This window comes from Papio anubis, chromosome 6 (genome assembly GCF_008728515.1).
Source record: "Papio anubis isolate 15944 chromosome 6, Panubis1.0, whole genome shotgun sequence".
Classification (NCBI taxonomy): domain Eukaryota; kingdom Metazoa; phylum Chordata; class Mammalia; order Primates; family Cercopithecidae; genus Papio; species Papio anubis.
Genome location: NC_044981.1, coordinates 2,954,892 through 2,966,891, shown reverse-complemented (window position 1 = coordinate 2,966,891; position 12,000 = coordinate 2,954,892). Strand labels below are relative to the sequence as shown.

The window sequence follows — 12,000 nt, the reverse complement described above, 5'->3', positions numbered from 1 at the left end:
GGCTAAGCAACTCCTGAGCTGCTGACTGAAATTCCATGACTAGGTGCCTACTCATTGCCAACAGTCACCCCTGTGTAGTGACCACCAGTGCAGGTCTGGGGCAGCAATGCTGGGTGATAAAGGGATACCCCAGCTTGGTCTCTGTGATTCACAGCACTAGCCGCCTTGATTGGTACATGGGCTGCACAAAAGTGGGAGGCAGGCTAGGTGTAACGCACAGGCTACAGTTCGCTGGCCCCTATTCCAGTGCCCGTAAAAACCTCAGGCTGGGGGCGGTGGCTCATGCCGGTAATCCCAACACTTTGGGAGGCCAAGGTCGGGAGTTCGAGACCAGCCTGACCAACATGGAGAAACACCGTCTCTACTAAAAAATACAAAATTAGCCAGACGTGGTGGTGCATGCCTGTAATCCCAGCTACTTAGGAGGCTGAGGCAGAAGAATTGCTTGAACCCAGGAGGAAGAGGTTGCAGTGAGCTGAGATCACGCCATTGCACTCCAGCCTGGGCAACAAGAGCGAAACTCCATCTCCAAAAAACCAAAACCAAAACAAAAAAAACTCAAAGACAGGCTTGAAGGACAACCTTAAAGCATGCAAACAGCACAGAAATTATTTTAAAAGGTTTCATATTTGAATCCAGTGATTCTTTTCCACACTCAACATTATTTTCTTTCCTCCCCCCATCTCTCTCTCTCTCACTCCTGTCACCCAGGCAAAAGTGCAGTGGCACAGTCATGGCTTACTGCAGCCTTGACTTCCTGGGCTCAAGAGATCCTTCTGCCTTGGGCTCCCAAAGTGCTGGGATTACAGGCATGAGCCACTGTGCCTGGCCTCACATTATTTTCAATGAGGTTATCGATAACACTTCACACCACCCCCTCCTTCCTTAAAGTTCATTATCAGTAGTAGTAAATGGAAATAGTGATTTTACTGAGCCTTTTCCTGAGCCATGAAGTTTCACTCCTGGAAATAGAAAGCTTTAAAACTCAGACTGGTTAAATTGCATTACTTTTCTGAGAACTCGTTATTATTCCTACCTGAGAGTTGAGAACTAGAAGCAGAAGAGATATGACTTGTCAACATATCTCACAACAAGAGATGAGATGCGGAGAGAGGGGAAGGATCTGCTGTCCCAGCATCTCCACTTCGCAGAACCTACCCTCGTATATCATGCTGTCTTCGTCGGTGACGTAGGCATTGGCGCCCCAGATCACCATCTTGTGGATGTAAGACGGATATTTTGCAGCGGCAATGAGTGCGGTTATGCCCCCATCACTCCACCCCAGCAGAGAAACCTTCTTAAACTTCAGCGCCTATGATCATACGATAAAACGCATAGCACAAGTTATTGCTCCTCTCTGTTAAAAGAAACTGAGTCACTAATTATCAGAATCAATACAGGTGTGGGTCTGGAGTATCAATTAGTCAGAAAAGAAAAATCCTAGAGTCCACCATTTGATGACATCATGTTTTCTCTTAATTAGTTTTAGTGGAAATTGTCAAAAAACCTGAGTATATGGTATGGGTTTGAATTAGGAGGGAACTACATCTTCTGGTTGGACAAAAAGCTCAAGGAACTAGAATCAATGGAGACCAACTACTTAGATACGACAAATATAGCGTGCATGTGTATGTGTGAGCGCATATGCATGCCTGAGCAAGGACCTTGAGAACAGTTCCATAGATCAGAGAGGGGACCCTGAGCTCTGCTGGATGAAGTGAAGCAGGGTATCTGGTAAAGCAACTGTGGGAAGAACTGGCAAGAGCCAGGCTGTCAGAGAACAGTGTCATGGGGAGGTTATGCGAGCCCGCGGGTGAATCAGCCAGGGTCTGCACATGTGCTTGGCAGGGAAAATGGACAAAGATTATATCTTAGAGGGGCTGCCAAGAAGAAAGAATAGAATGACTGGAAAATTAAAGGTAAAGAATTAATATTAGTCCAAGATATTTGCTGCCTGGACCATAAAATGGTGTAACTACTCTGGCACTATCCTGTAAAATGAACATCTGGAACTTCTATCACCTAGCAAATTGTCTCCTGAATTTGCATGAAATTCTCCCAGGTGTGCCAGGAGCTCAGCCCAGGATGTCCACAACAATACTGTTTACAGTAGCAAAAAAATGAAAATGGCCAGGAGCAACAGAACATTCACTGCCTGCTATTTATAACAGCAGAAAAAGACAACTTAAAAATTAAGTCAATTGTCTACTATTAGAAAACTGGTGAAATAGGCCAGGTATGGTGGCTCATGCCTGTAATCCCAGCACTTCGGGAGGCTGAGGTGGGTGGATCAGGAGGTCAGGAGATTGAGACCATCCTGGCTAACACGATGAAACTCTGTCTCTACTAAAAATACAAAAATTAGCTGGGCGTAGTGGCGTGTGCCTGTAATCCCAGCTACTTGGGAGGCTAAGGCAAGACAATTGCTTGAACCCGGGAGGCAGAGGTTGCAGTAAGCCAAGATCGCGCCACTGCACTCCAGCCTGGGTGACAGAGCAAGACTCTGTCTCAAAAAAAAGAAAGAAAATCGGTGAAAGAAGATACAGTACACCATACAATGGAATAATATGTGCCTATCATACAACTAGTATAAATGCATATTGATTGACATGAAAGTTATTTCCTTGAAAAATTGTTCAATAAAAATAGTAAGTTAGAAAAACGTTAGGTGTAGTATGATGGCATCGATATGAAACTGCGTTTGTGATAGAATAAGACTGGCCAGAAAGCAGAGCCGCCGAGACTTGGTAGTGTCTCTGGAGAGCTGGACTGTGGACTATTCCCACTTTCTTTTTTATACCTATTTGAACTCTTTGAGTTTTCTATAGCAATCACATGGTATTATTTTGTAGAAAGATATAACAACAAGATTTAAACAAAATAAATGAACACAGGCCCAGCCACCCTTCCTCCGCTAGCCCTTCCCTAAGAAACCCACCTTCATCAAATCAACAGCATCTTTTGCATCCCTTTCAAAAAAGTCTGCTGGGAAATCGCGATCTGGGGGCCTGGAATGTCCATAGCCTCGAGGATCCCAGGCGACCACTGTGAAGAGCTTCTTATTGAGGTTCTTGAGCTGAGGTCCAAAATCTGTCTCTCCACTTCCTAAAAACAGCCACTTGGTTACACTCAGGTGATCGCTTATCACCCGTCAAACACATTACAGTGAAAACAGAAGCAATAACAATCTTAAAGCAAAGTAACTAATTTCTACTCAAAGTGGTCAGAATATAATCAGGAAAGCAGCCTTGCAATGACTTAATCCATCTACTCAAAGAAAGGAGGCAGGCTAGTCGGGTGCGCCTGTAATCCTAGCACTTTGGGAGGCTGAGGTGGGCGGACTGCCTGAGCTCAGGAGTTCGAGACCGGCCTGGGTCTCTACTAAAATACAAAACAAACAAAACTAGCCAGGCGTGGCGGCGTGCATCTATAGTCCCAGTCACTCAGGAGGCTGAAGCAGGAGAATTGCTTGAACCCGGGAGGTGGAGGTTGCAGTGAGCCGAGATCCTGCCACTGCACTCCAGCCTGATCACAGAGCAAGACAGTCTCCAAAAAAAAAAAAAAAGGAGGCGGGCTTCCTTTCCCGGCGGAGCGCAGGCCCGCCTCCGACCTCCCCCTGGTGGTTATTTCGAGAAGGACAGAGGCCCTGGGTCTTCCTTTGGTTCTGTATTATTTCAGCACTTTCGAAACCTCTTTGGCTTAATCTTCCTTTCCTAAAGAAAAGAATTAATGAAACTGTATAGAAATTAATTTACAGATATGCTTCTGGTTTCTCTTTTCTTCTTAAAACAATGACTTACACATGAGAGGGATCTCTATAATATCTGCAAACAAATTTATGAGACTTGGTCCAAGTTATTCAAAGTGGAATTCTAAAATTCCAGATTTAAATTTTTTTTTTTTTTACTAAGCTAAGGTGAATAGCCTAAAGATTTTATTTTGTAGTTATAATTAAAAACCAGAAAAACTAAATGAAAACACTGAAATGCAGAAGAGGTGTGGAGGAAAAAAACCAAACCAGTTTCATCAGAAGAGTATGAAACAGCCTATGCTAAAAGGCGAATTCTATTAGTGGGCCTGCAGGGAGCTTGGCCTGCTAGTCCACAGCCCACCACAGGGTCACTGTAGGTGTGGTGTGTTCACACCTACTGTGCACAGTGCAGAAGGCCACTCTCACAGGGCCCAGTCCAGGGGCAAGTCAGCATTTTATCAGTGAAGTCTGCTGATTTCTGAGGACTTCTATCTCAGGCCACAAATGACTACTAACCACTTTGCCTGATAAACTATATTAGAAAATGTCTTTCAAGGTGGTGCAGGATCATTTAACATCGTCAAGGCCTATCATTTTTCCTGGCAAGATATCTCTTTCTCGAGATCAAGTAAATCATCAGAAAATTCAAGCCAAAACCAAATGAATGGATCTCCAGCCCACATCTGCTGCTGTGCCCCCTGAGGCTTCTCTTCTGCCTCTGACCTGGAGGGTTCTGGCGAGGGAAATACCCTGAAGGAGGGGCAGGAGGTGAGAAGATGGGAAAAAAGAACAGTCTAAAAGACCAATTTCAGAAACAAGAAGGCATTTGCTCCTGGCATACACGTACACATTTGAAGACCAGTGCCAAGAATATAAAACTTTAAAAAGCGTTTAGGGAATATATGTACATAGTTATCAGCATGTGACACCTGAGAGGCTTGTGGGGAGGGGAACTGGGTGCTGAGGATAGGACAGGAGAGAGAATATCCTCTGGTCCATTTTTTTTTATGTTGGAATCATGCTAATATTTTACATAAACAAAAATTAAATTGGGGACAGGCACAGTGGCTCACGCCTGTAATGCCAGCATTTTGGGAGGCCGGGGCAAGTGGATCACCTGAGGTCAGCAGTTCGAGACCAGCCAGGGCAACATGGTGAAACCTCATCTCTACTAAAAATACAAAATTAGCCAGGCGTGGTGGCACACACCTGTAATCCCAGCTACTCGGGAGGCTGAGGTAGAAGAATCGCTTGAACCTGGGAGGCAGAGGTTGTGATGAACCAAGATGGTACCACTGCCTCCAGCCTGGGCAACAGAGTGAGACTTCCTTTAAAAAAAAAAAAAAATTAAATTGATAAGTTTTTAGCACCTGGACAATGACTGCAACACTGAAATAATGGAAAGCTAAGATGGGAAATGCTTTTACAGATAACTTTAGCTCCACATCAGCCATGAGAGTCAATGTCCTCATTCATCAGCTTAAGGCAAACAAAGAGTCAATGTCCTCATTCATCAGCTTAAGGCAAACAAAGGTGCCCAGCACCATTTGGACACATGCGCCTCGCTAGCTGCAGCGGTGCCACGGTCCGCTGAGGCTCAGTCAAGTGGAACCTTTTCAGCACTTCACTTTTCTTTCTTTTTTTTTTTGAGACAGAGTCTGGCTCTGTCGCCCAGGCTGGAGTGCAGTGGCCGGATCTCAGCTCACTGCAAGCTCCGCCTCCCGGGTTTACGCCATTCTCCTGCCTCAGCCTCCCGAGTAGCTGGGACTGCAGGCGTCCGCCACCTCGCCCGGCTAGTTTTTTGTATTTTTTAGTAGAGACGGGGTTTCACGGGGTTAGCCAGGATGGTCTCATCTCCTGACCTCGTGATCCGCCCGTCTCGGCCTCCCAAAGTGCTGGGATTACAGGCTTGAGCCACCGCGCCCGGCCAGCACTTCACTTTTCAAAAGAAACAAATCACAAAGAAATAAGTACAGTCAGCCTTCCTATCCACAGGTTCCACATCTATGGATTCAACCAACCTCAGAACAAAAATATCTGGGGAAAGAAACGGATGGTTGGGTCTGTACTGAACATGTACAGGGTTTTTTCCTTGCCATTATTCCCTAAACAATCCGAGATAACAATTATTTACACGGCATTTACACTGCATGAGATATGGTAAGTAATCTAGAGATGACTTAAAGTATACAGGAGGACATGTAGCTTCCATGCAAATACTGCGCTATTCTATATCAGGGACTTGAGGCTCCTCAGATTTTGGGATCTGAGGGCTTCCTGGAACCAATCCCCCATCGATACTGAGATTAAATATTAGGATTATTTTACCAAATCAAAAATAAAGCAACAATACTAATGCCCTTAAAACCAGATTTGGGATGTCCTGGAATCACTGGAAATTTTTCCCTTGAACTTTCTACATCTGAACTCCAGTTATAAAAATGAGACTGAGATCCAGTAGGTTTTATTATGGCCCATACATCGAGAGAGGGTAATATGCCAATCTAACTCTGATTTCTAACAAGATTTAAACTGAGTTTTTTTTCTTACCTCTTATTTTCACTGAATATATTATCAACCACAACAAGTGACCAATCCACCCTAGTTTTAGCACTGGAAGTCCCACATCCTGGAAAATCCCCCCATGCCAGGCTAACTAGGATGACTGATGACCCACTCACCTTCTTCCTTTATCCATCCCTTCTTCCCACACCCCTTTCCTTGACCCCTGTCACCCTCCCAAATGATGGGCAACTGTGATTTCATAGCGTACTTGCATAGGAAAACTGGGTACTTTACTAAAGGAATAAAAAATTCAATTCTGAACAGCAGTAGAAAGTTACCTACCTTTCTAAGTCACTTAAGTTTGATTGTAGCAAATATTAAAACATTTCAGAAAAGCACTAAAACTAATAATCAACATTTGGCATCTAGTATTGTGAATGCATCATAGATTTTACAGCATGCAAAAGCATTCCATTAAAAAGTGTCCAGACCCAACATCCCAGGAAGTAGCAGGACTGCATGACCTCCCTCTCCAGTCTGCTGATAATGCAGGTGAACGCCATTCACAGCCACTTTGGCAGAGGTTACCGAGGTTCTAGAAGAGAAAAAACCCATCCCCGCAGGGGGAAAGGGGAGACGGAAGATTTCTTAGTTGATTCACAATTCCAGGTAGACAGGAGGAATAAGTGTTAGTGTTCTGTGCCACTGTGGGATGCTAACAATAAGAGATCTTTTCAAATAGCTAGAAGGAAGATACTGAATGCTCCTAACACAAAGAAATGAGAAGTGTTTGAGACGATGGATATGCCGATTACACTGATCTGATCACTACGCTTTGTATGTATGGAAACATCACTGTATACCCCATAAACAGGTACAATTATGTCAATTAAAAAATACAACTTGAGAAATGTTTAAAAATGCACCCCCAAAGGAAAATCATTTAATTTAAGATGATAAAACTGTCTGTATACGAATGAGTCGCTTCCACATCGCCTCGCAGGCTCCTTGGGTTATTCTGATTTTTCCAATTCTGAACAGTGACATGAGTTTGAATCTTCTTTACTAGACTGCCAATCTGAACTGTACTCTCATGCTTGAATATGCCATTGTGACCAGCCTGGGGCTCACCCTACAAAAACCCTAGCAGGCTTGCTGAATTGGCCACAGAGGCTCATGGCACACGCTGGTGAGCTGGAAGCCAAGGGTACTCAAGTGCAGGCTGGCGTGGAGCTTGGTGCAGTGAAATAAGGGTGGACATTGGGGCAAAAACCCTGGAGCCCTCGTCTGCACCTCAGCAGACCCAGAGGACCCACCCAGACCTTCAGCAGCCTTGGTGACATTCCCAAAGATGAGATTGGGCTCAAGGTCCTGATCTCCAGGCTGTTCCTTAGCTGTAGGGTATCCTGTGTTGTCTGGCCTGCTGCAGGAGGGCCATAGTCAAGACTGCCCATCTGCACTGATAAGGCCTACTGTTTTATAAAATGTTAAAATATGTCTGTGTCAACTACTAAGTAGCCCTGTCCATAAGCCTCCATCTCAAGAGCCTCCTTCCTGCCACTCACCCGCCTTGGCCTAAGACCTCCTAGGATCCAGCATCTAACTGGACCACGCTTAGTACAGGACAACGCCTCAGGACAGGCACAATGCCGGTGTCTGTCCTGCCTGAGTTATGTGTGCTGTGCAGGTGTTCTGATTAACCTCTCCTCAGCTGCTCTTCCAGGAGCGCCAGACTGTCCTGGGATATACACCAGTGGGGCACGCAGATGGCCCCGCACCAGGACCCACCAAACTTCCCACAGATGACTGAGTGAAGCACAGGAGGAACATGATGGCAAGCCAGGACAGATGCCAGAAGGAGGCGCTCCTCTTCTCCTGGTGGAGTGCCAACACAATGAAATCAACCACCATCTCCTTTTCTTTTTTTTTTTCTTGCTCTGTCGCCCAGGCTGGAGTGCAGTGGTGCGATCTCAGCTCACTGCAAGCTCGGCTGACGGCAAGCTCTGCCTCCCAGGTTCCCACCATTCTCCTGCCTCAGCCTCCCCAGCAGCTGGGACCACAGGCGCCGCCATCACGCCCCGCTAATTTTTTTGTATGTTTAGTAGAGACGGGGTTTCACCATGTTAGCCAAGATGGTCTCGATCTCCTGACCTGTGATCCGCCTGCCTCGGCCTCCCAAAGTGCTGGGATTACAGGCGCGCCCGGGGCATCTTTTTCTTTTACATACTCCCTACCCCTACCTCTGCCCTTAGTCAAAAGATAACTGAAACACAGCCCTTTTGAAAACACGAGGTCCTGTTTTCTCTTTTGGTTTAATCTTATTTGCCAATCTCAAGTAAAAAAGAAACAAACGTGGAAACAGATGTGTTGAATACAGATACATCTAATCTTCACAAACAATTTCTGGAAAAATAAAAGAGAGTTGGGTAGTAATAAGTCTGACCAAACTCTAAGCTCCTTATCTACAGAAATATTATTAGAGGGGCATCAATGAAGCCAGCAAACAACGGCAATACTGACCCTGCCATTTACTTATTATGATTCCTGCCCTATTCCTCTGAGAAATTCATTTCTATGGTTAAGATTGCTTTGGATCAGCCGGGCGTGGTGGCTCACACCTGTAATCCCAACACTTTGGGCGCCCCAGGCGGGTGAATCACGAGGTCAGGAGATCGAGACCATCCTGGCCAACATGGTGGAACCCCGTCGCTACTAAGATACAAAAAAAATTTGCTGGGCGTGGTGGTGTGCGCCTGTAATCCCAGCTACTCCACAGGCTGAGGCAGGGGAATCACTGGAACCCAGGAGGTGAAGATTACACTGAGCCGAGATTGTGCCACTGCATGCCAGCCTGGCGACAGAGAGAGACTCCATCTCAAAAAAAAAAGAAACTGCTATTACAATATTATATGTTCAGCTATTTCTTTTGTGTATCTTTTGCAAAGTAGCCTATAATAAAGTATTTGCTACCTTCAGGGCTTGAATTTACATGAATCTTGATGAATTATTTTTACATTTCTTATATATTGTACTATTATATAAATATTCCCATTGTGCCTACTAATTACTTCATGTTTATTATATCCCCAGGCTTTTACATTCATTGTTTCAAATGCTCACAAAAACGCTGCAAGGCAAGAGGCTCAGAGAGGTTGAACAATCTGCCCACATTCACATAGCTAGGAAGTGGCCACGGGGCCATCAGAACTCCAGAGGCCATGATTCCTCTCTAACCTCATGGCTGAACAGAGTCCTAAGAGGGCTCAGGCACTGGGGCCACACTCTGACTGCCAGATACAGTGTGGTGCAGGCGTCAGCAGGACAGTCTCTGATTCTCTGGCAGGGCATCCCAAGGTTGAACTTGGAAAATGTTTTTTTAGGAAGATTGTTAGGTTATGTGAATTATTAATATCTATAACTGTACATAATACACAATTTCAGGTAGAAAAGGTTCTTTTTGACCTGACCCAGGAATAAATCACCTTGCAGATTTTGAAATAAGGGTCAAAGTTCCAAACAGCAGACTTACAAACAAGTTTTTGGAACACAAGTCAATTGTAGGTTGAGCACTGGCTATTCTGAAGCTAAGTTTTTACATGAATCCTTTTACCTACTGACACTGAGCTACAGCTGCGTTTCAGGATTAACTAACACCACTGCTTGTTTTTCCAGATTATATGTCATATCAACTTGCAGCTGCATGTATAAAATGGCAGTACGAAATCCATAGAAACCTGTTTTTTCCGAGATATTTTAGGAAGAATGACCTGCAATGCAACTCGGTGAATGGGGCCTTCCTCAACCATTAAATAACCTATCAGAATTATATTGGTAGGCCAAGAGCGGTGGCTCACGCCTGTAATCCCAGCACTTTGGGAGGCCGAGGCGGGTGGATCATTTGAGGTCAAGAGTTCGAGACCAGGTTGGCCAACATGGCAAAACCCCGTCGCTACTAAAAATACAAAAATTAGCCGGGCATGGTGGCGGGTGCCTGTAATCCCAGCTACTTGGCAGGCTGAGACCACGAGAATCGCTTAAACCTGGGAGGCGGAGGTTGCAGTGAGCAAGATCACACCACTGCACTCCAGCCTGCGCAGTAGCGTGAGAGTCAGTCTCAAGAAAAAAAAAAAAAAAATATATATATATATATATATATGTACAATTACAGTAACCTTACTTATTTCAATGCCTTTCTACAAACAGGAAACGGAAAAATAATCATCTTCACTGATAATTTATACAGCTGTAGCCATTGACATGTTTTTCCATCTATCAAAATAGCCCTGACCATCTTATAATAATTCTAATATTAAAGGAGCTAGTCAATTGCAATATGAAATTTTAAAAGTTGGTCAGTTTTGCCCTCTTTTCTCCTTCTAAATCAAGTTTTCAAACTAAAAGTTTCTATGTTGGATCAAGTAAAGTTCTAAACGCTGTGTACCTATCTAGTATTGACTTCATGGAAATAGCCCATCAACAGTCAACTGTGCACATGCACTGTGTACGTTCGTTGTATATGTGCGTTTGCATGTGTGTAGGGATGTATGTAGACAATAAAGTAAAACAAGCTTCATGCCGCCGTATCCACATTTCTGCCCAGTATCTCTGGGGACCAAGAGCATTCATTTTCAAGACGGAAGGTCAGAAATTAATCCAGTTTTTTGTCATTGTTTTACCTGAAATGGGGGAGAGGTGGGACGACAAATGAGAATAAAGCAGGTTCCTGGGCATCTCCACACATGTAGATCAGATCCTCTGGGAGTGAGGCCCAGGATTCTGAATGTTCACAGTTCCCAATGTGATTCTTTTGCACATTAAGGTACGAGATCAGCAAGCAAAGAGAAGACTTAGGGCTCTCGGGACCCGTGATTAAGGCCTTAGCGGTACTAGAGAGCTAATGGGCACAGTCATTCTCAGGCTGATTTCTGACATAGCAGGAAGAAGAGATTACTGTCCTTATGCCCTTACAGTGTGGACTCTGGACAGAGCAATGGACTAATAAGGGTGTTGGGATTCTAATCCGTGCTTCGTCACGGGTGAGTCTATACTACGGGCAAAAGTATCTCCCTGGGTCTCTCTGGTCTGCACACTGAAGGGGCTGCACTCCACGGCCCAAGGCCTCCACTGCTCCGGACTCTTTGAACTTAGGCTGACCGAGGCGCATGCACGATCGAGGGACTCGCGCACCAAGCGCGGCTGCACCCCAAGATCGGGGTCTCGCGGCACAAAGGGCGGCAGGGCGGCCGGACCTCGCCCACGCCCAGTGCCCACACGCCCGGAACTCCTGCGGTCGGCACGCGCCCCTCCCGCCGCCCCTCGAGCGCGCGGATGCTGGGGATCCCAGGGGCGGGGTGGCCGCCATTACCCGAAGGCGGCCGCGGGTCCGGCCCGTGGGACGTGGATCCCGGGCTTCAGCGCCGAGAGCAGCAGCCGCAGCCGCAACACGCCTCGGCCACCCAGCACAGCCACCATGGTCACAGGTCGCGTCGCCGTCGGGAGCGCGCATGCGCTGAGACCCAGGGCGGTCCGCGGCCCACTCCGCCCGAAGCCTCGCCCCCTGCTCCGCCCACCCCGCCGCTCCATCCTGCTTTGCCCTCTACCCTTCCGGCCCCGAAGCCCCGCCCCGAATCCCCGCCCCGCCCCGAAGCCCCGCCCCGAAGCCCCGCCCCGCCGGGTGCTTGCCTGTGGGCAACCGAAACTCGGCTCGTGGTTTCCCAGTCCTGGAACTGCCTGCACCTGCATAG

At 46.3% G+C, this 12,000-nt stretch overlaps 1 protein-coding gene across 3 annotated transcripts in view; it reads right to left on the bottom strand.

The window, feature by feature from the left end:
- Positions 1 to 11,772, bottom strand: part of BPHL (biphenyl hydrolase like) — a 32,810-nt gene extending 21,038 nt beyond the window's left edge. Inside the window, exons 1-5 of one of the 3 annotated variants that reach the window (XM_021936944.2) lie at positions 11,622 to 11,722; positions 10,698 to 10,932; positions 6,748 to 6,851; positions 2,939 to 3,105; positions 1,159 to 1,312 (exon numbers count right to left, since the gene is read on the bottom strand). In XM_021936944.2, coding sequence (XP_021792636.1) covers positions 1,159 to 1,312; positions 2,939 to 3,105; positions 6,748 to 6,851; positions 10,698 to 10,717 — 445 coding nt within the window. In that variant the 5' untranslated portion in view covers positions 10,718 to 10,932; positions 11,622 to 11,722. Of the gene's footprint in view, positions 1 to 1,158; positions 1,313 to 2,938; positions 3,106 to 6,747; positions 6,852 to 10,697; positions 10,933 to 11,621 lie in introns of all 3 variants that reach the window. The other 2 variants (XM_021936943.2, XM_003896974.4) reach the window with 2 other exon arrangements.
- Positions 11,773 to 12,000: the final 228 nt, after the last annotated feature.